The sequence below is a fragment of the Lethenteron reissneri genome, chromosome 53 (assembly GCF_015708825.2).
Source record: "Lethenteron reissneri isolate LAM-NWPU_2019-01 chromosome 53, ASM1570882v1, whole genome shotgun sequence".
NCBI classification, from domain to species: domain Eukaryota; kingdom Metazoa; phylum Chordata; class Hyperoartia; order Petromyzontiformes; family Petromyzontidae; genus Lethenteron; species Lethenteron reissneri.
Window position 1 is genome coordinate 9,923,813 of NC_083831.1, and position 26,001 is coordinate 9,949,813.

General features: G+C 54.0%; 1 protein-coding gene across 1 annotated transcript in view; it reads left to right on the forward strand.

Annotated features, from left to right (window-relative positions):
- LOC133356172 (ryanodine receptor 2-like) overlaps window positions 1-26,001 on the forward strand; it is a 200,997-nt gene that overhangs the window by 52,464 nt on the left and 122,532 nt on the right. Inside the window, 23 exon segments of the mRNA XM_061573549.1 lie at window positions 31-223; window positions 726-942; window positions 1,858-1,962; window positions 2,988-3,091; window positions 3,847-3,930; window positions 5,131-5,290; window positions 6,850-6,997; window positions 7,485-7,696; window positions 8,635-8,809; window positions 10,220-10,428; window positions 12,374-12,864; window positions 13,167-13,302; window positions 13,883-14,043; window positions 15,020-15,182; window positions 16,528-16,614; window positions 17,457-17,683; window positions 18,931-19,384; window positions 19,768-20,400; window positions 21,383-21,583; window positions 22,189-22,300; window positions 23,189-23,335; window positions 23,817-24,090; window positions 24,993-25,107. Of these exon segments, the coding sequence (XP_061429533.1) occupies window positions 31-223; window positions 726-942; window positions 1,858-1,962; window positions 2,988-3,091; window positions 3,847-3,930; window positions 5,131-5,290; window positions 6,850-6,997; window positions 7,485-7,696; window positions 8,635-8,809; window positions 10,220-10,428; window positions 12,374-12,864; window positions 13,167-13,302; window positions 13,883-14,043; window positions 15,020-15,182; window positions 16,528-16,614; window positions 17,457-17,683; window positions 18,931-19,384; window positions 19,768-20,400; window positions 21,383-21,583; window positions 22,189-22,300; window positions 23,189-23,335; window positions 23,817-24,090; window positions 24,993-25,107 (4,808 nt within the window).

Sequence of the window (26,001 nt, forward strand, 5' to 3'; positions counted from 1 at the left end):
GAGTCACGACGGCCTTCCGCGCTTCCACAGGTCGCATCGCCAAGCCCGTGGGCTCGCCGGGCCAGCACCTGCTGAGCGCGGATGACGTGGTGAGCTGCTGCCTGGACCTCAGCATCCCCAGCATCTCGTTCCGTATCAACGGGCACCCTGTGCAGGGCATGTTCGAGAACTACAACACGGACGGGCTCTTCTTCCCCGTCGTCAGCTTCTCCGCTGGCATCAAGTGAGCGGTTTTTGTTTGCGCATTGGTTTTTCTTTTTTTTGGCACGTTGGGGTTTTGGCGCATTGGGGTTTTGGCTCGTTAGGGGGTTGGCACGTTGGGATTTTGGCGCATTGGAGTTTGTTTGGCGCGTTGGGGTTTTTGCACGGTCGGGTTTTTTCTACGCCTTCCGTTCGATGATGTCGCGCCGTCGATTCGGCTGCCGAAATTTTTGGGTTGCAGCTTAGCGGTTTTTAAGTGTTTGTCTACGCCGGGTGGTGGAGGGCCTTACAACACAAACTTTGGCCGAACCCCTCAAATATTTTGCGTTTAACTGCATGTGCTCGCGCACAGTCATTTTTACAATCCATGATGATGACGACGATGATGACGATGATGATATGTTGACGATGACTGTGATGATGACTTTGACGATGACTGCGATGAGATGGTGAAGATGAACATTGCCTCTCCACGCGCGCGCACACACTCACACGCGTGTCCCCCCCCAACTCCCCCCTTGCAGGGTGAGGTTCCTCCTGGGTGGCCGTCACGGCGACTTCCGCTTCCTGCCGCCGCTGGGCTACGCTCCCTGCTTCGAGGCGCTGCTGCCGCGGGAGCGCATGCGCGTGGAGCCCATCAAGGAGTACAAGCACGACCACGACGGCGTGCGCGACCTGCTGGGGCCCACCTTCTCGCTCAAGCAGGACGCCTTCACGCCCGTGCCCGTCGACACCACGCAGGTTGGAAGGCCCTCTTCTCCAGCGTTCCCGCTGCCCGGCTCTCTGACTCTCCGGCTTTCTGGGTCTCCAGTTCTCCGATTTTCTGGTTCTCTCACTCTGTCTTTTCTGCTCTTCAATCTCGTGCTCTCAGGCTCTCTGGCTCCCCTGCTCTCCTATTATCTGGCTCTCTGTCTCTCCCACTCTCTGGCTCTCCCACTCTCTGGCTCTCCCACTCTCTGTCTCTCCCACTCTCTGTCTCTCCCACTTTCTGGCTCTCCTCCGGACGTCCTCTGGCTCTCCGGCCATCGGCGTGAGTGTAAATACGAGCGACGTGTGAATCAGAGAAGGGAGACTCACGCTGCGTGCAGTGAGTCCCCGCGACTCAACCCTGGATGGTTTCTACCGGAGATGTGAATCTTCCTTTGGAAACCCTCAGTTTATTTCTCGAGCAGAATTGGCCAAGTGAAGGCTCACTGGCAGGAGGTCACGGGACAGATCCAGGTACTGTGGGTTGACTGACTGAGATCGCTGGCAGATGCACCAGCCGTACTTCCCCACACTCATACAAAGACATCCCCGTATGGCCTTAACAGGCTGTTGGGGCAAGTGCTGTTAGCAAGCACCTATGAAGGCCAGCACGGCACACGAGGGGGTGGGTGGCCAACACCACGCCCGGCCGCCTTTGTCTTTCCAGTGGTGATGTTAACACACCACACCAGGTACTCAATTGAGGCTGAGTCGACCTAGGGGAGGACCGGTTCAAATAATCGCCACAGGGTGTTGGCCGTGAGCGGGAATCGAACCCGGGTCACCAGGTTCGTAGCGCAACGCGTTAACCGTTACACTACCACTCACACACACACACGTTCACACAAACACGCGCACACACACAAGCGCACGCACAAACGTCGTTGTCGTCATTGTCGTTGTTTGAAGATTGTGCTTCCCCCAAACCTGGAGCGCATCCGAGACAAGCTGGCGGAGAACATCCATGAGCTGTGGGCTACGACCAAGATCGAGATCGGGTGGACCTACGCAACTGTGAGCCGAGCAGCACACCCGATCAATCACGGACATCATCAGCATTCAAATTTAAATGTGTAATTCTAGGACATTCGCGTTCCATAATTGTTATGCAAATTGCATGGCTCAAAGTAACTTGTAATTTGTATGAAGATGACACGAGACATTGGCCATTTGTATATGATCACTTTTTTCCCGTCAATAATTTGATTATATTTTGCCCATCTCTGCGTCCATACGAGGGGGTGGGTGGGTGGCTGGCACCACACCCGGCCGCCTTTTTTTTTTTATCTCTGTACCGCACCTCCGACTGGCACGGTTGGCTACGTACGGTGCGAACGAATTTTAAACGTACATGCGTGCAGTGGCGATGTTTGCACATTGCACCAGGTATTCAGTTGAGGCTGAGTCGACCTAGGGGAGGGCCCGGACATGTTCAGATAACAGTCACTGGTGTTGGCCGTGAGTGTGAATTGAACTCAGGTGGCCGGGTTCGTAGCGCTCCCCTTCTATACACGCACATATGCACATATCATACCAGAGGATACTTAGTGACTTTCTACTGAGTTGACTGCTGTCTTCAAGATGAATCCTTGGTTTCTGGAGTTGAGAAGGAGAGTGTGTGGCGAGGGACAGTTAGGAGAGTGTGGAGCGGAGCAGAGGGAGATGAGAGGAGAGAGATAAGAGAGTGCGTGGAGGAGAGCAGAGGGAGGTGAGAGGGGATAGATAGGAGAGTGGGTGGAGGGGAACAGAGGGAGATGAGTGGGGAGAGGTAGGCAGGGGACGAGTCGACAGAGGACCACGAAGCTGGTGCGTGGCTATCTTCACAATCGATTGGATCGGGAGCTTGCGGGAGGGATGCGGAATCGTGGGGGCAACGCGGCCCATGTCCACCGGTGGCGGGTGATGGTGGGAGTCCTCCCCGCTCCGTCGTGGTCGTTGCCATCGTCCGGAGTGCGGGCGGCGAGGAGTTTGCGGGAAACGTCAGCCGCCGCCATCGTCTATCTCCCGCCTCGAGCCGCCCGTTTCTGTCTGGCGCGCAGGCCAGGGACGATAACCGGCGCCTGCACCCGTGCCTCGTCGATTTCCACAAGCTGCCCGAGCCGGAGCGCAACTACAACCTGCAGATGTCCACCGAGACCCTCAAGTGAGGCCCGACACCGCGGGTCTGGAGTTGACGCACCTTCGTTTCTTCACGTGCTGATTTTTTTTTGTGCGTGTTTTAGTTTGTTGTCCTTCGCCCGCACACCTTCGATTGGCACGGTCGGCTACGTACGGCGCGAAAGAAATTCAACGTGCATAGGAAGGCGTTGCATTGTACAGCTGAGATGCTTTGAGAGGGAGGAAAGGCCGACTGAGCTGTATAGCTCTTTTTTGAGAAGGGACCTGGACACAAGTGATAGCTCAGCAAAGTGGCTTATCACCACGTGGAAATGTAGAGCAGGCAAATACTCTGATAGCGTGATGTTGATCCTATAACGTGGAGGGAAAACATCTCCTAGCTACCGTGATGATGATGAGAGAGAGAGAGACGCCGCACACTCCAAATATATAGCAGGCGACAGGGTCGGGATCGAACCCACGACCTCTTGTATACCAGGCGAGGTAGTTAACATCTCTTAGCCACCGTGATGATGATGAGAGACACGCAAACTCCAAATATACAGCAGGTGTCAGGGTCGGGATCGAACCCACGACCTCCTGTATACCAGGCGAGGTAGTTAACATCTCCTAGCCACCGTCATGATGATGAGAGAGAAAGAGAGACGCCGCACACTCCAAATATACAGCAGGCGACAGGGTCGGGATCGAACCCACGCCTCCCGCGTACCAGGCGAGGCAGTCAACATCTCGCCAGCACGCCGTGACGCATGTGGCCGCTGTGCCCGGTGCCCCCCGCAGGACTCTGCTGGCGCTGGGGTGCCACGTGGGCATGGGGGACGAGCAAGCCGAGTCGAAGCTCAAGCGCCTGCGGCTGCCCCGCAAGTAACCGCCGCACCGTCGAGAGCCGTCGGACGCCCGCGCCGCCCTCCTTGCCGCTCCCAGTGTTTTTTGTCTTTTCTTTCTTTGTTATATGCGGTGTATATTTGTGCGTGATGTATAAATAGGGTGATGTGTATGCGGCTGCGTCGCACAGCGACCTCCGATTGGCACGGTTGTTGGACCGTACGTGCACACATACGCGCGTGTGCACGTCGCTGCCCAATCCGCCAACGCGCGCGTGTGCATGCAGAATGGGGATGTTTTCCGCCAGCTAATGGGTGTCTGTGAGACGAGTGGGCGGAAACCGGAGCACCACGGAGAAAACTCGCTCGTTATATGCACACATATACATGATCCATCTTCTTGGTTCTTTCGGTAAAGTCACGTATAAAGTTTTACCGAAAGGACCAAGAAGATGAATCCCTGCAGTCACAAAAGCTTTAAATCGAAAAATAAGATGATCCAATCGCAGCTATTGGGATATACATTGTCCCGGCCATTGAGAAATCGATTGATCCAACTTTTGAGACATCCATTATTTTGTATGTTTGTCTAATCGATGTTCCAGCTGCTTGTTTCTAAAGTCATTGTCCCAGATAGTTGTGCGTCCATTGTGTAAGTCTCTGAGATACGTAGATAGGTTCAAATAAATTAACAAAAACTACGACGTTTCGATCGCAATGCAAGCGGTCGTCATCAGGTGGAACTAAATTTGAGACAGAGACAAAACACAGACACGGAGACACACAGACAGACACACAAGCACAGAGAGAGACAACACAGAGACACACAGAGAGAGACACACACAACATAGACGCACAGAGATCCAATGCCTCTGTGTCGAGGCCTTAAATAGAGAGAGAGGGGGAGGTGGGGCAGAAACGTCGTATTCTATTATTATTATTAAATGTATTTTCTTTCTACGTGACTTTACCGAAATAACCAAAGAGTGAATATTCACTTTACTTGATTGTTAGTATTATTTTTTCTATCTACGTGACTTTACCGAAATAACCATAGACTATGAACTCCTGCAGTCACGAAAGTTTTCAGTCAAAATTCAAACTATATATTGTTCTAGATACCTAACATTGCATTGCTCTGTATATTAAGACATCAATTCACGCGGCAATGACGTAGATACCCACCGTGATTCTGTTCGCTGGCATGCGTTGCCGTTGCCCCCCCCCACGTCCCGCGTAGCTACTCCATGGAGAGCGGCTACAAGCCGGCGCCCTTCGACCTCAACCACGTGAAGCTGACGGCCGGCCAGGAGGCCATGGTGGACAAGCTGGCGGAGAACGCCCACAATGTGTGGGCCCGCGACCGCATCCGCCAGGGCTGGACCTACGGCATCCAGCAGGTGAGAGCCCTCCCTCACTCACTCCTCACTCACTCACTCCCTCACTCCCTCCCTCCCTCACTCCCTCTCCTCAATGCCCTCTCCTCCCTCCCTCCCTCTCCTCCCTCCCTCTCCTCAACTCCCCCCCTATCCTCCCTCCCTCTCCTCCCTCCCTCCCTCTCCTCCCTCCCTCTCCTCAACTCCCCCCCTATCCTCCCTCCCTCTCCTCAATGCCCTCTCCTCCCTACCTCTCCTCCCTCCCTCCCTCTCCTCCCTCTCTCTCCTCAACTCCCCCCCTATCCTCCCTCCCTCTCCTCAACTCCCCCCTATCCTCCCTCCATCTCCTCCCTCCCTCTCCTCCCTCTCCTCTCTCTCATCCCTCCCTCTCCTCAACTCCCTCCCTCTCCTCCCTCCCGCCTTCCTTTTTTTTACAATCAGAAGAAACCAAACAAATGCTTGGTCATTAGGCACTTTGTTTCGTTCATCAAGTCGTGTTTTTGTTAAAACGTTTTCCCATGTGTCATGAATCTCATTGTGTACTTTGTTCACAGACACAAACAAAAAAAAACCCTCCCCCCCGCTCCCCTGCATGATAAATAATTGTGAGTTTGGCTGTCGCTTAGGGGGCAGCAGTGAAACGGAGAGACGCCTCTCACGATTCACCACCCCAAGGGCGCCCGCGCGCTTCCACGCTTTGACGCGGATTTATAGATGCGTCGTTGGCAGGGCGGGAAGCGTCGCTGGAAGGGATGATGAAGGGACGACGGCCGATGGTCGAGACTAGCAACGGAGTGGCAACCAAAGGAGGGAACGCCCCCCAGAGGCTGTGTTGTACGAGCTGACTTAGTGCTGCTTGGAAGCAAGTCATCAAATAATACATCGTCTAAATGCATGCCGCTGCAGGTCACCATACTTCAGTAGGGATTACCGTTGGTTATTTTAGTACACACAATCGACAGGAGGTACAAGAGCAATGGGCTTGCATAATGTGCATGCGTAATGCGCGTTGATTACCATTTAAATAACCCAACCGGCAATGGATACCCATTGTAATTTATATAAATCATTAATCCTCCCACCCCACATCGCTGAAGAAGTGCTCACAAGTGATGTCATCACAAATCTGGTTGTTGCCTCATGAAACGAGTTGTAATTACTGGTGAAAAGTCGTACTCAGATTGTAAATGTTGTGGCTTTGCTCTCCAACACACCGGTGTGCTGTACTAGTGACGAATTGGCCACGTTCTGTTTACGGGAATAAACCTTACTAGTTGGCTGTGTCGGGTGGTGGTGGGTTTAATATTCACGCAATCTAACCCAAAGACCTGTATTATGTACGAACTGGATGTTTATATACTCGCCCATTCCGTGCTCGCTGTGCGCGTGTCACTTGATTCCCCGTGGACACCTTTGCAAAACGAGACGTTCCAGCTTCAGCGAATAACCACGTAAAATATTTTAACCCCCCCAAAAAATCAAGTTTAAAGTAGGCGATCGCAACATTTAGCGCCTATCCGAGCGACTCGGTCGACACTAATCGTCCCGGCGCTGCTGCCCGACCCGCGGTGACCCCAACGCAGGACATCAAGAACAAGCGCAACCCGCGACTCATCCCGTACGCGCTGCTCGACGAGAGGACCAAGAAGTCGAACAAGGACAGCCTTCGCGAGGCCGTCCGCACGCTCATCGGCTGCGGCTACGTCATCGAGCCGCCCGACCAGGATCCCGGTCAGTGCCGCCTGCTCAGAACATTGCAGTTATTTACAAAACCCAAGAGCGCCACGTTTCTTCCATCGAGCTGTCGCCAGTGCACTAATGTGATCATCTTCAGGAGTTGAGGCTTTGGCCACGCACTGCTGGCGGGCATCTTCAGGAGTTGAGGCTTTCACCACGCACTGCTGGCGAGCATCTTCAGGAGTTGAGGCTTTGACCACACACTACTAGCAGGCATCTTCAGAAGTTGAGGCTTTGACCACGCACTGCTGGCGGACATCTTCAGGAGTTGAGATTTTGGCCACGTACTGCTGGCGAGCATCTTCAGGAGTTGAGGCTTTGGCCAGGCACTGCTGGCGGGCATCTTCAGAAGTTGTAATTTTGGCCACGCACAACTGGAGTTGTTGTAGATCCCCGCAGTCGTGCCTGGTAACAGCGTGAGAGAAGAAATGCTCGACACGTTGATCGGATGGAATTTTTTTTCCGTCCGCGGTTACTGCAGCGCTGCTGGCCGAGACCGCCGGGAGCAGCCACCCTGACAAGATGCGGATCTTCCGGGCGGAGAAGTCCTATGCCGTGATGGCGGGGAAGTGGTACTTTGAGTTCGAGGCGGTGACGGCCGGGGACATGCGCGTGGGCTGGGCCCGGCCTGACGTGCCCTCGGGCCACGAGTTGGGGGCCGATGCGGAGGCCTTCGTTTTCGACGGCTTCAGGGTAAATACTTTGTTGTCACAATAGGTTTTGCCCTTTCTGGAAATAGAACAGGCGTTAAGATGTTTAAACACCCAACAGAATCCGTTTTCAAGGAATCATGTGTGCATTCACTGTTTTATTGGCAGAAGGGGTAAAACCAATTCTTATATTTTGATACTGGCAAAGGAGGTCCCATAATGTAGCTGCTCACCCCGAGCTATAAATGCCCCGATTGTCTTTGTGCTGTTCGCCTTTTGGCGTTTTCTGGTCGAACACTTTGAGACTAGGCTCTAAAGAAAGCTGTGCCTGGTGTGGACCAATCAGTTTCAAAGACAGTGCATATACTACCAGAGCATAGCAAATGCTTTGTTGTTATGGAATGTGGTTTCCATTCACAGTGGTTGTCCTGGTCAATGCTGTGTTTGTGTTATTAGCACTCGTTGTACACGTAAAGTGATTGCCACAAATGAACCACGGTGCCTTGCCGGTCATCATCGCAGCAGCGGCTTTTGGCTAACCGTCGAACAAAGACGGTCGCCGCATCGCGTGGCGCTTTCAGATGCGCTTCTGCGGCCGTCTGGAAGGCTCTTCCTTCTGATATTAGGAAACCACTGGAGCTATGCGCTTCTAAATCTAGATTAAAAACTAATTTCTTTAGAACTGCTCTTTGTGTTTAGTTTGTTGTCATTCCCCCGCACCTCCGATTAGCACGGTTGGCTACGTACGGTGCGAAAGAAGTTCAACATACATACATGAAACCCGTAAAAACACTACGCACCATTTGTTTCACTCGCGTTAAAATATCCCGTGATACAATTGTGTGTCGGCGTCATGGTCCTAATCTGCAAAATATAAAAAAATAGCTCACAAATGACCCAATTTGGATATTATACACTCGCAAGGTTCCCGGCCGCTGTGGTTTCAAGACCTTCCCCTGTTCCTGCTTGCGCGCGGCATAGGCCCAGCGATGGCACCTGGGCAGCGAGCACTTTGGCAGAGACTGGCAGTGTGGAGATATCGTGGGCTGCCTCATCGACCTCAACGACCGGTGCATGATGTTCACCATCAACGGCGAGGTGCTCCTCAACGACTCGGGCTCCGAGCTCGCCTTCCGTGACTTCGAGATCTCCGAAGGCAAGGGATTGTCCCCCTCCCCACAACGCCCCGGGGGAAGGGGGGGGAGTGGCAGCCAAGTCGATGTTACGTCATTTTCAAATTTAATGCGATGGGAAGCGTTGAAGCATTAGTTTTGTCCGTCTGTCTGTACCAAAATCTTAATTTTTATTGGAACAATCCGATGAGCTATTAAGCTCTTTTATTTAGAGATGTCCAGTAGGGGTGGGTCAGTTCCTATGATCACTGTTACATTATTTTTATAGCTTTATTTTGGTGATTTAGAAAACGTTTTGGTTTAGCCATATTGAAGTACAGAGTTAGCATGATAACTTTAATCTAAATTGTCTTATGGTTGTTATTGTTTGACTTGCATCCCTCTGGGATTTTTGCACACAGCGTTGATATACTGTGTTTTTTCTGGAAGACTTTGCTGTTTTTTCCTGGATTTTTCTGTTGTGCGTAGTCACTTTAAGATGTTTCTTGTTCATGTTTTTGTTTGTCGCGGTTGCACCCGATTCAAGAGCCGCATGGCTCACAGGGCTATACCTAATAAAAAATAAAAAACACAATAGGAGTGCAAGGTATAGGAAAGGTTAGCAAATCACGGTAAATCCTGTAAAAATTATGATCCAATAAGAACGCAATGTCTCGACATAGTTGCGCTGTTCCTGGGAATTTAGCCAACAATACCGACCAAGTTGATAGGAGCATCTCCCCAAAAGCGAAGCCTATGCGATGACGTCATTGCGAGTAACGTCATCTGGCTACGTCAGGCGTCGCACGCCGTGCGACATCGGCTCGTTGCGCAGGCTCCGAGAGTGACGTCGCATTCGCTGAATTAAATGCTTGCAATGTTGTGGAAAGAATAAAACTCTCCGTGCGTACATCGCACTTGAGAGAGCCCGGTTTAAAACATGGGCAGCGGTTGAAACCCGGTTTCAAACCCAGGATTTGTCAGCGGCGCCAGCTCAGCACCCTGACCTCTGAGCGACCCGGCCAGCACGCCTCGCCTTCTCAGTTCACCCCTTTTCCCCGTTCCGAGACGCCTGTGGGTGGGGTCACGTTCACTGCCCAATCTCGGAACCTTGCGAGCGGCTCAGCGTTCATTTTATTTAGAGAGGCGTAGTGGCGCCGTTGTTTTTAAAGACATCGCACTGCACTCGCCGCAGAGAACCGTAGCGACACGACCGCCGCGCTCTACGATAGCCGGCACCAAACTGTGCCGCGCGCCCTCCCGCGTGGCCTTGCGGGAGCCTCGGTAGCAACGAAAGTTACTCTTTGATGTACATCATCCTGAACGGAACTGTAAGAAAAGACGACGATGTACACGTACGTCGTCGTAACGGGAACGGGTAAACGCCCGCCGACCCTTCATGTGCTTGCGTGTGTGCTTGCGTGTGCGTGTGTGCTTGCGTGTGCGTGCGACAGGCTTCATACCCGTGTGCAGCGTGGGGATGAGCCAGGTGGGGAGGCTGAACTTCGGCCGCAACGCGGCGACGTTCAAGTTCTTCACCATCTGCGGCCTGCAGGAGGGCTTCGAGCCGTTCGCCGTCAACATGCACCGCGACGTGCCCATGTGGTACACCAAGCGGCTGCCGCAGTTCCTGCCAGTGCAAGGCGACCACGAGCACTACGAGGTGCGGCCGGCTGGCAACGGTGCCCTGGGAGATGCCGAGGGTTTTTTTTTACTAAACTTAAGGTGTCAGTTTTGTTGACAGATAAAAGGGTAAAACATCCAATTATCATATTTTTCTACTGGCAAATGAGGTTCCCCGAGCTCTCATACTCTGATGGTGCATTGTCTTTGAGTTGTGCGCCTTTTGGCGTCATCTGGTCCAACACCATGTGAGACTAGGCTCTAAGGAAAGCGGTCTCGGGTGTGGACCAATCAACTTCAAGGACAGCGCATACATTATCAGGGTTATGTTTTTTGTTTGCATTCCGACTGCAGGTATTGTGGTCTATGCAAACATGACTCCTTGTAAAAAAGGTGTCAGTTTTGTTTCCAGATAAAAGGATAAAAAAACAATTATCATAAAGTAAACTGTTTTAACTTTAACAGCTTGAAGGGCCCACTGGGCTATGCAGCTCTTTTTGCAAAAGCGGCGTGGCCACAAATGATAGCTCGAAGTGGCTTATCGCGTGGAATTTACAGCAGCCAAAATCTCTGAAAGCGTGATGTTGATTCTAAGGAAAAACAACCGTAGGATCCGGAGAAAAATTCACACGACCACGGAGAGAGAGACACACAAACTCCAAATATACAGCAGGCATCAGGGTCGGGATCAAACCCACGAACTCCTGTATACCAGGCGAGGCAGTTAAAATTTCGCCACCATTTTACTCCCTTGTACGATAAATAACGATTATAATAATGACGACGACGCTGACGATGATCATGATAGTCACGCCGTTTACTGGGAATGTGATAACGCACCCATCCGTGGATTTATGGTTGATTGGTATGCTTACAAATGACGTGCGCGAGAATCGATTATCTTTTATTTCATCGTCGTTGTGGTCGTCATCAGTCGTGGTCAATCCACTGCTGGATGAAGGCCTCTCTAAGTCTCCGGCACCTTTCGCGATCCCACGATGCAACGGTCCACCCAGCTCCTGCCTGCACGTCAACTCATTTCATCGCTCGGTCTCCTTGGTGGCTGTCCTCTCTGCCACCGTTTTTTCGTTTGGATCTGGAGTGCCTTTGCCGGCGGTCATCTGGCATGCTATTTGCGCGGTGATTTGATACCATCTTCAGTGGAGCTAATATTACATTTAAAATGAATACGGTTCACATTAGTGTACCGTATCGAAGAGAAAAAATAGAAACGCAATATTATTTATTTATTTCCATCCCTTTGTCCAGTGATCCACCGACGCTTGCCTCCACGGCATGGTCCAGTTAAATTCCACCACCTCGTGTCCCATCTGTCCTCTCAGCTCCAGATCCTCTTGTGGCCTTGTCTCAGCAGTCCCACCTCCTGGTCTGCATTACACCTCCCTCCCCTCATTCCACCGCCCCCCCCCCCGCATCCACCGTCGACGGGGTGAGCTGGTCCATTTACGTCAGGGGTGGGGAACGTCCGGCCCGCGGGCCGTATAAGGCCCGCAAAATCATTTAGTCTAGCCCTGCCAAGGCAACGGCACGACTCAAAATTCAATAAATCTAGGCGCTTTTTTCATAGCAACATAAATTAAATTTTGTATGGCCCACGAATATATGTTATAAATATCCAAATGGCCCTTGGCATTTTTTCCCTACCCCTGGTTTACGTCCTCGCATGAGGCCCATTGAGCTCAGAATCTCTTTGTCATCATGGCGACCCGGCCAAAGCAGCCGATGTGGTAGCAAGCATCCCGTTAAACATGCAACGTCGGGGGCCAACGTTGGCCACGTGGTTGGAAACGTCGGGTCAACGTCGACCCAACGTTTCGCTTTTACGGGCTTCCTAGATGGGAAGGGAGAGTTCGCGGGGGTCGCCTTGGCCAGCTGGGATACGGCGCGTCCACGCAAGGCCCGCTGCGAAAGTGACCGAGACGCGTCGTTCCCCTCGCGTCTCCGCATCCGCCACCGCCCCCCAGGTGACGCGGATCGACGGGACGGTGGACAGCCCGCCGTGCCTCAAGGTCACCCACAGGACGTTCGGCACGCAGAACAGCAACAACGACCTGGTGTTCTTCCGCCTCAGCATGCCCGTGGAGTGCTACGAGGACTACAAGCCGCAGCTTGCCGGCCACCTCAACTCGCTCATGCAGGAGGAGGAGGTGGACATCGACATCGATTCCGAGTTCGAGGTGCTCAAGAAGACGGCTGCGCGTGGGAACCTGATCCAGCTGCCGTTCGGCTTTGCGTCGCCGCCGGGAGACAAGGACGCGGCGGCGGCGGCTGCGGCGGCTGCCGCGTTGACCGGCGGGACTGCTTCTCCGCCGGTGGGGGCGGGAGGGGCTGGAGGAACGTCGGTGACGGGGTCGTCGCTCGCGCCGCCTACGCCGACCCCGACGGCCGAGTCGAGCGGTGGCAGCAGCAACAACAAGGACGCGGCGCAGGAGAAGACGTCGCGCCTCAAGCCTAAGTGCGTCGCCGAATTAGCGCAATTCCTATAATCACCACAATCGATGTAACAATCACACTACTGCTGCGGCAAATTCTCGCTGTGCGCGAGTTCTGGATTTGGCGAGTTTAGCATATTTGCGACCGAACCACGGCGTCGCGTTAGGTGGTCGACAGAAAGAGGCAAGGCGCGTGGGGTCGGTGGTAGCGAGGATTCCTCGATGATCGATCACGACCGGCGGCGGATCCGCTGACCTCCTCGGTTTGCCTGCCCCCTCCCCCCCCAACTGCCCCCCCCTCCCCATTCCCCCTTCGGCGTTTTAGGTTCCTCATGCGCCGGGGGAAAGTGTCTCAAGCGCAGGCGCCCGCGGCGCCGCCCATGCCCGTGCACACGCGGCTGCAGGAGGAAGTGCTGCCCGACGACCGCGACGACATGGAGACGCTCATGAGGACCACGCTGGTGCGTGACCTCTCGACCCCCGGTCGCCGCCCCCTGCCTAGGGACGCCACGGCGTCGAGGTGTTAACCAGCTCACCTGTTCCAAAGGAGGTCGTGGGTTCCGTTCTGACCCTGAAACCTGTTTTGGCTGCTCTAAATTTCATTGAGCTACCATTTGCGGCCAGGTCACTTCTGAAAGAGAGCTACATAGCTCAGTGGGCCTTACCTGGTAAAATATAAATATTGTCTAGTTTAGCCCGTGACTATGACATTTTAGCGTGTCGAGCAGTGGGAGCTCTGACAACGTCAAATCTCGGAAGCTTTTCACCGCGCGCTGCCGCGGGCATGTTCGGTAGTGCCTGGCGAAAGCTTGGGAGACGGATAACCTGGAAGGCCACACTCGGCCTGGGTGACTTGTGTTGTCCCAGTAGTGGGACCCTTACCCTGCTCCTAGAGAGTGATATCCCCGGGGTGGTGGCAGCCCCGTGTGTAACTGCTCTACAGTGGAACCTCCCCCATGTCCGTTCTCGCGAATGGCACTCACCCCAACAGTCTGTTAAAGGCCATACTGGGGCTTTCTCTTTGTGTGGCTCGGCGAGCAGTACTACTACTCCGTGAAGATCTTCCCCGGCCAGGAGCCGACGGGCGTGTGGGTCGGCTGGGTGACGCCCGACTTCCACCAGTACGGGAAGACCTTCGACCTGGAGAAGGTGCGCAGCGTCATGGTGACGCTCGGTGACGACAAGGGCAAGGTGAACACCAGGTAGGGCCGCGCGCCGCGGGGCGACGGTGGGTTTCTCACGAGGCCCAGGAGCGTGGAGAGCCGCGCGTTTAAACAAACATTGCGCCGGCCAGAGCGGCGTGCCCCGGGGAGCTACGACCACGGGCCCGAGAGCGGCGGTCGTTCACCGCTTGTCCGCGGTTCGTGCCACGGGGCCTCCCCCTGTTAATGCTGCGGTCGTGTTAACCGTACAGCGGTGTTCCCCGTGGGCCACTGGCGGCCGGCAGCTCCCTGGTGGCCTTTAGTGCGGCCGCTGACGTGCGGGCCCCCCGACGAGACACAACATCTGAAAACACCCCCTATCATCATCGTCGTGCTGCTGTCAAACCCCCAGTGGTTTGAAATATGTGGCGGCCCTCACACACTGATGATGTCTTATCGGCGAAAGAGGCCACCCCCCCCTCTGAAAATTCGTGAAGAATGCTGGCGCACGATGAGGATCGTCTGCTTCACAGCGGACGTCAAAGTTTCACGCGACGTCGTTCGAACAAAGATAGGAGGTCGCGTGCGCAAGGGTCGTGGTCCGAAATGATAAAATTTGAAAAATTACGCCGCACGTTAATGAGGGAAACACAGAGCCATTGTCACCCTTCCCTCCCGCTGCCCCACTGAGGAAACCCAACAGGGACCGACCCTCCTTAAAAGGTGTCTTGAGGCTCGGCGATGCTTTCACCGTGAGCGCGTTTGTTACTCTTACAGAAAGCGAGGCAATCACGGACGCGCCGAGTGTCGCCACGTAGGCTGTTGCAGTTTTGGCAGGCGGTGGCGATGTGGCTTTTGTGTGTCTCCCAATTGAGTATTTCCTGGGCAAACAACGAGCGTCGGACCATGTCTGGCCATTGACGCCGTTCTCACAGTGTTCCATCGCTGCCCATCCTTTGCTAGAAGCAAATGGAATAATAATAATGTTTTTGTTACTTCCCTCCGCGTACCCACCCCCGACCTCTGACTTCATCAGCATCAAGCGCAGCAACTGCTTCATGGCGTGGTGCGGTGAGTTTGGGGGGCAGCAAGGCCAGGGGCGCAACAACATCAGCATCGACATCGGCTGCCTCATCGACATCGGCAGCGGACTCCTCACGTTCTACGCCAATGGAAAGGAGATCCCCACCTACTATCAGGTACGGGCGGTGCGCGTGCCCCCACCCAAGGAGATCCCCACCTACTGTAAGGTATGAGCGGTGCCCGCTCGCCTGCCCACCCCGTGTTCATGGGACACGCTCGCAGTCGCGGAGACGGGCGCGACAGATCTGAGAGGCGGGCACGCACCTTGCGGATGAGGATGCCCAGGCGGGTGGTCTTGGAGACCGGAGCCTGGTACGTGAGCCACAGGCCGCTGTCCACGTGCTGCACGAAGCACACCGAGTCCCCCGTACTTGATCTTCGGAGGCCCCCATCCCATCGATCTCGCTCTTGGGCCGAGTTAAGTCCGGCTAGATATTTTAGTCTTAATGGCGACATGAACGTGTGGAAAAGGACAGTGCAAAGCGTGTCGGACACAGTGGCGCCAGACAGTTGGCAGCCCTGGGTCTCGGCCTACCCCACTTATGCCTGGTGGGTTTCCTCCAGGCTCTCCGATTTCCTCCCAAAAGCCAAACACTCAGTCATGGACTTGGCCAAATATCCTGATGCCGCAGGATGCCTCTTGAGACCCGGCGAGGCTTTTCCCGTGTCAGTAACGGGCGTCGCTATCAGAGTCGGAATATATATGCCGCAGGAGGAATCCGATTAGCTATGTCCAGTAGGGGTGGGTAAGGACGTTACCCACAACAAACGTTACAAAAACACGACAGGAGTGCAAAGTGCTATAAAAGTAAACAAATCACCTAAACACATACAAATCAAATTAAACCATCCTTATTCTACCCGGCAAAGCCCACTGAGGAATTTGCTTAATTTTCAGAAGAGACCTGGCCACAAATGATAGCTCACCAAAGCGGAGGGAAAACCCGGAGGATCCGATGGAAAAAATCCACGCAACCACCGGGAGAACGTGCATACACTCTGACCTCGTCCTGCGGTCAATCGGTTCACCTTCTCTGATGTTTGTCGTTCCCTCCATCGCCGCCGCTGTCGTCATCGTCGTCGTCATTCTCGTCGTCATTCTTGTCGTCATTATCGTCGTCATTGTCGTCGTTGTTGTCATTCTCGACTTCATTGTCGTCATCGTCGTCATTGTTGACGTCATTGTCGACGTCATTGTCATCGTCGTCGTCGTCATTGTCATCGTCGTCGTCATTGTCGTCATTGGCGACGTCATTGTCCACTTTATTGTCGAGGTCATTGTCGTCGTCGTCATTGTCATCGTCGTCGTCATTGTCGACGTTATTGTCGACGTCATTGTCGTCGTCATCGTCGTCGTCATTGTCGATGTTATTGTCGACGTCATTGTCGTCGTCATTGTCACCGTCGTCGTCATTGTCGTCATTGAGATTATTCTCGTCATCGTGCGCATGTCATTCGCAGATTGAGCCTGGCACCAAGGTCTTCCCGGCCGTGTTCGTGCAGCCCACGTGCACCAACATGTTCCAGTTTGAGTTGGGCCGCATCAAGGTAGGAGATGGGTTTTGTTTGGCAAATCGGTGAACTCATTACTAGGAATGCAACGTTGGCGAAATGTTGAGCAACGGTCCTCCTTCCTAGCATGTGTGTCAGAGAGACCAGAGAGATGGCGTGGCCTGTCGAATTATGTGCTATGAAATATGACCAGTGGACAAAACGTCACCGATTTTATATATATATACACATATATGGATTTATTTTAAGGCAGTGTCACTGACAAATGTCCAAAATGTGTGTTATTTATGCTTGGGCATCACTGCCAATGCGGTATCACGAACGTTTATTTTCATGAAATAACTTTTTGGAATAAGCTCAATACGCTGCCCAGTGCAGAGAAGCCTCACCGGGGTGACGTCTCTAACCTCTCCGTTTCTCTCCCCGGCTGCTCCTGCTGCTGCTCTTGCTGCTGCTTCTGCTCGTCCTGCTCCTGCTGCTACTGCTGCTACTGTTTCTGCTGCTGCTGTTATTACTTCTTCTGCGACTACTGCTGATCCTGCTGCTGCTACTGCTGCTATTTCTGCTACTACAACTGCTGCTGCTACTTCTGCTCCTGCTGCTGTTGTTACTGCTCCTGCCACTACTGCTTGTCCTGCTGCTGCTACTGCTGCTACTACTACTGCTGCTACTTCTGCTCCTGCTGCTGTTGTTACTGCTCCTGCGACTACTGCTGCTCCTGCTGCTGCTATTCCTGCTATTTATTACTGCTGCAACCTCTGCTCCTGCTGCCACTGCTGCTGTTCCTGCTGCTGCTCTCTCTGCTGCCGCTGCCGCCGCTCCACCTCCGTCAACCGGTGCTTCCTCCCCGTTCCCTCTCCCTAATTGCCGCCCGTCAGAACGTGATGCCGCTGTCGGCCGGCATGTTCAAGAGCGAGCGCCAGCATCCGACGCCGCAGTGCCCGCCGCGGCTCGACGTGCAGATGCTCATGCCGGTGCTGTGGAGCCGCACGCCCAACGAGTTCCTGCACGTGGATGTGGCGCGCACGAGCGAGCGCGAGGGCTGGATGGTGGAGTGCACCGATCCGCTCGTCATGATGGCGCTGCACTTCCCCGAGGAGAACAGGTCGCGCGCCGCGGGGCTCCTCCTCTTCCCTCCTCCTCCTCTTTAGCACGGATTGATAACAGCAGAGCAAAGATGTCGTCGTGAGATGCTTTGCCCGCTCGTCAATTGTCTGTTGGGAAGCAGAGCGGATCTCGTACCCATTCCTCCTTTGACGGAGTGAAGGCAGACGCTGGGCGAGTCGTTTACGACGTGGGTCGGTTGGTTTGGGATCACGTGGCTGCGCACACTCGCAATGCCGCCGGATCTTCCACGGTGCCATTTGTGCATCAGGTGGCCCCGTAGGATACACGGAGCGGTGCCGATTCGGGTTGATGGTCGGCCATTGGCGGCGTGGACGGTTGACGGGAGGATCGAGCCTCCCTTTTTATTTTAGTCAGCAGTGGGACGAAAAGAAGGGCAGGTGTTTGTGACCGGGGCCGGATTATCCCAATAGGCTAATAAGGCCTCAGGCTTTCATATTTTTTTGAGGCCCTCCTTTAGGCCCTCCGTTCCACATTGAATTCCTAGCGGAGCGACGGTAGCGCGGACCCTCAGTTTTTTTAATTACCGTGACGTAATTCGTGACTTTGCCACAGATAAACGTCGGAAAAAAGACGTGTTGTTTGCTTGAAGAAATTAGTGCAGTGGATGATTTACGTTCGATGTACTTGCCTTGAGGCAAATAAATGTGTTACTTTTACATAAGTAAAAAATATATAGACGTTTGATGACTTTATAATTTTTCTTTGTAATGTGTAATACATACTTAGGCAGCTTCCCTCCTATTATCCTTAGGCCCCTCATAGCCTTAATCCAGCCCTGGTAGTTGATGATTGAGACTAAATGGTCGGTTCGATAGGTTTGTCTCGTCGTTGGGAGTTGTGTGTCGGTTGGACAGGGGATTGCATTTTTACAGGGCCCTTAAAATGCCTCGACATTCAAAAGCACCTTGTCTTAAACAACTCAAGGAAGAGGAATCACGCGTGCTCAGTACTGTGATCTTTAAGGGAAACCTAAAACATTTATACCCACGCACACAAAAAATTATGAACTTACCTACCTTTTCATAATGTTGTTGATGTCTGCACTTAACAGCGTTCTCATTCACGGGTTCCTTCTCTCCCTCGATACGATCGTGTTAATTATTGTACGGCGTTTCGCGATTGCGGTCGTGACGGACGACGCCGCAGGGACACTATTAACACGTCTCGATGTTTGGCACCCCCCTCCACCCCGCTCCTCCCCCCTCCACCCACCCAACCGCGCAGGTGCATTGACATCCTGGAACTCTCCGAGCGCATGGACCTGCTCAAGTTCCAGTTCTACACCCTGAAGCTCTACTCGGCGCTGTGCGCCCTGGGCAACAGCCGCGTGTCGCACGCCCTCTGCAGCCACGTCGCCGAGAACCAGCTTCTCTACGCCATCGAGTCCAAGTACATTCCGGGCCTCCTGCGCAGCGGCTACTACGACCTGCTCATCGACATCCACCTGCAGACGTACTCGACGGTCCGCCTGATGATGAGCAACGAGTACATCGTGCCCATGACGGACGAGACGTGCAGCATCACCCTGTTCCCCGACGAGAGCAAGCGGCACGGGCTGCCGGGCGTTGGGCTCACCACGTCGCTCCGCCCGCTCATGTACTCGTCCGAGATCAGCTTTGTCAAGTCGCTGGGCAGCGTGTACCAGCACAGCCCCGAATTCCCGCTCGGCATCCTCAAGGTGAGGCTCTCATCCGGCCCTCCCCAACCGCCCCCTCCCGCAGGAAGGGCGTGCCCGGCGGTCGTAGTGGCGGTAGTGGCGGTAGTGGCGGTGGCCGTGGTGGTCGTGGCGGTGGTGGTGTTGATTGGTAGTAGCGGTGGTGGTGGTGGTGGCAGTGGTGTGTTTAGTATCCTCTCCTTACCCCGCACCTCCGATTAGTTCGGTTGACTACGTATGGTGCGAAATAAGTTCAACAAACACAACACACACACAATACACGCGCACACGCACGTGTACACACATGCACGAGTTGTAGGGCCCCCGCGCCTGGGCCTGGTTCTTCTCGACCTTTCTGTGTGGGACCAACTCACCGCCGCTGCTGTTGCCCCTGCCGCCAACAACAGGTGAAGACGCTGGACATGCTGACGGAGGCCGTGCGTGACGGCGGCTGGCACATCCGCGACCCCGTGGGCAGCAGCACGGAGTTCCTGTTCGTGCCGCTGCTCAAGCTCGTGTGCACGCTGCTCGTCATGGGCGTGTTCGCGGACGACGACGTGCGGCACATCCTCCTCCTCATCGACCCCGGCGTCTTCAAGGAGCATAGAGACGAGGAGGAGGAGGAGGTGGCGGGTGGCGACGGGGTCGGGGGCGGGAGCCCGGCGAAGGAGTTGCTGGCGCTGGAAGGCGCCGGGGATGAGGAGGAGAAGGACGATTTTTATGACGACGACGAGGAGGACGAGGAGGGGGATGAATACGACGAAGAGGAGGACGAGGAAGGGGATGAGAATGTGGAGATGGTCGAGGGAGAGGCGGAGCACGCCGCGTCCAAAGCGAAGAGGAGGAGGGCGTTGAGGAAGAGACGCGGACGCGGCGGCGTCGACGACGAGGTGGAGAAGGAGAGCGGGCGGGAGAAGGAGGCAGACGATGCGGAGAGGAAGGAGAAGGCCGCGGGCGACGGCGACGGGGAAGGGGAGGAGGAGGTGATCGCTGGCGAGGGCCTGCTCTACATGAAGCTCGTGGAACCGGTGAAGTTGCAGGTGAGAGGGCGTGGAGGGGAAGGGTGGGCCCAGCCGCTTCGGGGTTCGTGAGACTTTTTTGATTTAAACCGGCTGAAGGGGCTCGAGGTTCACTACGAGGTCGGCCGGCTGGCTCTGAGGTCGGCGCGCTGGGATGCCAGTGTTCAATTCCGGGGGTTACCCGTTTATGACACTGGGTTCTCAAGTGCATCACCAACCGCTCCAACAACCAAAAAATTACATTCAACTTTGTTCTGCACTTTGTGAGCATAGAATACATGTTTTTAATTATCATGGCCTTGCCCTGGGCCTGATGTGATTCTGTTGCCATTGCAAGGACTCTTTGATTCTTGGCTGTGAAATATATCTGTCAATGTGCAGCATCTTGGCATTCGGTCACCATTCCGGCGCTTTACAATAAAGGCGCAGGCCTCCAATTCCCTGCTCACGAACACTGCTGGCAGAGACGGCTTCACTACAGGGAGTTCCAGAGAGCCCCACTAGGGAGGTTATGATGGCGTACTCGTCCACACTGGCCAGACATCCTGCAAGGGGTTGGAGTACCCACGCTTTATCCCAACACACACGACCTGCCGATCTACTAACTGGTTGAGCCCATTTCTACTGCTCGGCAGAGGCGCCGATAAGGGGGGTGGGGGAGGGGGGGAATTTAATAAGCTTGTACCGTCATTGTTTCAACTGCTGCTCCGTGATCTAGAATCGAGTTGTTGACCTCTGAATCGTGAGCCCAGTGTGCTGACCATTAAACAGGCGGGAGCATCCCATTGACGCGATATAACTCAAATTTGGAGCTTGTTGAATCAACGATGCCAGTTGAATCAACGATGCTGGTCACACCTATCATGCCAGTGGCATCGACGATGCCATTCGGATCAACAATGCCGGTGGCACCGACCATGCCTGTCGCATCGTCGATGCGGGACGAACTGACGATGTGGGCCGAGTCACGGCGACATGGGCTGTCGTGTGCCGCCCTGCCTAGATGTGCCACCTTCTGGAGTACCTGTGCGAGTGCCAGCTGCGCCACCGCATCGAGGCGATCGTGGCGTTCTCGGACGCCTTCGTTGCCAAGGTCCAGGCGAACCAGAAGTTCCGCTACGACGAGGTCATGCAGGCGCTCAACATGTCGGCCGCGCACACCGCGCGCAAGACCAAGGAGTTCCGCTCGCCGCCGCAGGAACAGGTGACTCCGAGGGTCGCGCGGACCCACGGCACGCACACTCACCCGCTCGCTCGCTCATCGGACTCGCTCACCTGCTCACACACAGCCACCACTGCTGTAGCCTTACTCTCTCCCTCACGTTCACTCACCCGCTCGCTCACCCGCTCGCTCACCTACTCACTCACCCACAGCCACCACCGCTATAGCCTTACACTCGCCCTCACGTTCACTCCCTCATTCACTCATCATATTCTACTCATTCTCATTGCTGCTCGTAATGGGAAAGAGGATGGATCACCATGCGTGTGTTTGTTATCCAGGTGGGCAGCGTTAGCGTAGTGGTTGGGTCACTGCGCTACGAACCCGGCGACCCGAGTACGCTTCCCGCTCACGGCCAACGTCGGTGACAAATATCTGAACTGGTCCTGGGCCTCCACTAGGTCGACTCAAATTGGTACCTTGTGATGTATAACAGTCAGCAATGGGGAGACAAAGGCGGCCGGGCATGTTGCTGGCCACTCACTAAACCATCTGTGAGTCGTGCTGGCATTCATAGGTGGTCGCTCACAGCACTTGCCCTAAGTCTGTTAAAGACTTTATGGGGGATCTTTGTCTTTGTTGTGCAGGTCAACATGCTGGTCAGCTTCAAGAACATTGCGGAGGATGAGGAGAGCCCATGTCCTGATGAGGTTCAGGAGAAACTGGAGAATTTCCATCATGATCTGCTGCTGCATTGCGGTGAGAGCATCCTCTGTTGTATATGGAATATACCATCTGTGGGTAGTGAAGATGCCAGGACATGGAATGTACCATCTGTGGTGAGTGAATCTGCTAGGATATAGGGTATATACCCTCTGTGGATAGTAAATATGCCAGGATATCATGATGATCATAATGATGATGATCACAATCATCATCATTATCATCATCGATGCTTTATATTTATTCCATGCCCATGGCAGGGGACTCCCGGTGGCAGCTGTCCCTGTGAGGCAGAATGTGAATTCAGCACCGGCCTGCAAGTGGCCATTGCTCTGTGACTTTGCCCAATTAAGCACTTTGCGAGTAGTTGGAAACAAATACAAAAAATTGGAGCATGATGTCGTGGTCCAAATCAAGCGACCCCCGCTTTCAACACAGCGCGGGGGAAGTCTTCGTCCAGCAGCGGATCGGAAATTATATTATATGGCTGCGATGGTGGCGAGATGTTAACTACCTCACAGGGGATACAGGAGGTCGTGGGTTCGATCCCAACCCTGACACCTTCTCTATATTTGGAGTTTGCGTGTCTCTCTCCAGGTGGTCGCGTGGATTTTTCTCCGGGTCCTCCGGTTTTTCCCTCCACATTTAGAATCAATGTGCGTGTATGGTATTTGGCTGCTATAAAAAAATAAAATCCACGTGATAAGCCACTTCCTTGAGCTATCGTTTGTGGCCAGGTCGCTTCTGAAAAAGAGCGACATAGCTCAGTGGGCCTTACCTGGTAAAATTAAAATATCGTTTAGTTTCATTGATGGTAGTGATGGTGCAAAGGTGAATTTAGCGGTGGTAATAGTGGTAGCACTCGTGGTGGAGATGCCGATGATGATGATGACGACGACGGTGACATCGGCGCTGCTTGGCCAGGCTTTGAGCTTGAGGTGGAGGAGGAGGAGGAAGGGGAGGCTGACCCATCGTGGCGCGGGAAGCTGATGTCCCTGGTGGAGCGCGTGAAGAACCTGCGCAAGGCCAAGGAGGAGGATAAGCCTCAAGACGAGGAGGAGAAGAAGCCGTGTGAGTCTCGGGGCAGATGGCAACGCCCACAGGCCCAAGCCTCGCGTGCAGACACACGTCATCTCCTGCAAATTCACCGTAAACGTTCTCCACGTAATATTGACGGCCGTGTGTCCCGTCTCTTTCTTTCCAACCCCCCCCCCCCTAATACAAATCTCCTCTTCTCCCAACCAATTCCTATCCCTTCCATCGCTTTCCTTCTCCACCTTGCTCTCTGGTCTCCTCCCCTTGTACACACTCCCCTCCACTCCCCTGCCCTCTACCCCTTCCTCTTCACTACTCCTCTACTCTGATCCCTACCCCCACTCACTTGCTCTCCCCCCACTCACCGTCTCTCCCCCACTCACCACCTCTCCCCCCACTCACCACCTCTCCCCCCACTCACCTCTCCCCCCACTCACCTCCTTTTCCCCCCACCTCTCTCCTGTCCCACCCCACCATCTCCCCCCTCCTCCTCCCCCTCCTCCACCTCGCCCCCCAGCCACGCTGCACGAGCTCATCTCGACGGTGATGATCCACTGGGCGCAGGAGTCGCGCGTGGCCGACCCCGAGCTGGTGCGCGCCATGTTCGGCCTGCTCCACCGGCAGTATGACGGCATCGGCGAGCTGATGCGCGCGTTGCCCAAGACGTACACCATCAGCGACAACTCCATCGAGGACACGCTCGACCTTCTCGCCTCGCTCGGGCAGATCCGCTCGCTGCTGCGTGTGCGCATGGGCAAGGAGGAGGAGCAGCTCATGATCCGCGGCATTGGGTGATGCAGCACGGGGATTTGATGGGGTTCCGTAGAAAAAATGTAATATGTATTTATATTTGTCCGATTGTTATAACCGCCGTTGTTAACGTTGATAGCCGTGGTCACGTGTTAAATCTGTTTAGGCTACTTACTATACAGGGATTCCTGCACTTGGGAACTATTCGACGTACGAACTTTCAGAGATACGAACAAACGTGTCCGTGTGTCCAGTTGCCTGTTCGGACCGACAGCCGCAATCGATGGCATCTACATCTGCAGAACGTGAAGATCTAATGGCATCTGCATCTACAGGAGATTATAAAACTTTTAAAGCCATTCCCCGTGTTTAGTGTACATGCCGCACAACACGTTTGGAATCGACAGGAGTAAAGTTGGACTTACGAACAAATCGACTTACGAACAGACCTATCGAACCTAACTTGTTTGTGAGTAGAGGAGTCCCTGTATTGTCTTCTGCTGCTGCCTGTCTAAACCCTGGAGGTTGGTAATTATTCTCACGCGATGCATCCCCTGGAATCCGCCTGCTAAGTCCCGGATCAGGCAGGTGTGGGCGCCACCACGCGCGGTGTGAAATTACAAAGTAGGGGAGCGGTAGTGGAGCGGTTGGTACACCGCGCCACGAAGCCGGCCACCCGAGTTTGATTCCTGGTCTCGTCCACCAACACCAGTGACTGTTATCTGAACCAGTCCTGGGCCTCCCCTAGGTCGACTCAGCCTCAAATGAGTACCTGGTGCGGTGTGTAAACATCGCCAGTGGGAAGACAATTGCCGCCAGGCGTGATGCTGGCCACCCACACCCTCGTGTGCCGTGCCGGCCTTCACAGGTGCTAGCCAACGGCACTTGCCCCGACAGTCTGTTTTCATTTACAATTAACGAGTCTCCCTCCTGGCGCGTGCAGCAACATCATGAACAACAAGCTGTTCTACCAGCACCCAAACTTGATGCGAGCCCTGGGGATGCACGAGACGGTCATGGAGGTGATGGTGAACGTGCTGAGTGGAGGCGAGGGTCAGGTGAGCGTTTGTTTCCCACCCAGGTTTTTGTTGAGTTTCATGCTTTCAAGAACAAAGGTCGCAATGCCGTGCCACGGTATGGCTCCTTTAAAGGCCAACCATCGGCGGCAATGTTGCCAGCGCCGTTTTGTATCGAGCACGTATGCACGCATGCATGTCGAATTTCTTTCACGCCGTACGTAGCCAACCGTGCTGAACGGAGGTGCGGGAAAATATATAGCTAACCAAATCTGGACTAATCTAATCAGTCGCTCCGCCTAGTGGACGAATGGGATGTCAGCCTCCAATCAGGTCGTGCAGAGAGGTCACGTGACTGCCCAAGGTTATGTGTTCTGTACACCAATCGGAGGCTCAGGTCTCCTTTTCAGGATAGTCTTGCCAAGTTTGCTCAGTCGGGGGCGATTTTACGCTATGATCACGATTGAAAAAATAAAGAACCACAGTGAGAATAATCCAAAAGTTAGACGCGTTTGAACGTGAAACTCAACCCTACTACTTTTCCTATGTCCAAATAGTTTTTGAGTTCTTTAGGTCTCAATGCAAAACGACAGCACTTGGCCTTCCCGAGGCGGTGACGCTCCCCGGCGGTAGCGCGCTCGTCGCTTGTTGCAGAGGTTTGCGGTTCGAACGCGGCGGCCGCCCTGGTTAATACTGCGCTGTGTGTTAACCACTATAATACTACTGGTTCTTTAGGTAAAGTCACGTAGAAAGAAAAATAAATTAAATAATAGCATACGACGTTTCGATTTCAACACAAGCAATCATCATCAGGTACGAATGAAAGAGAAAACAAACCTGGTAAATATAATGCAATACAACACGCAGAGTCGGCCACCACAACAGTCAACACCCTACCTGGTTGATTACGTTCTTCCAAAGATTGCTAAATTTGAG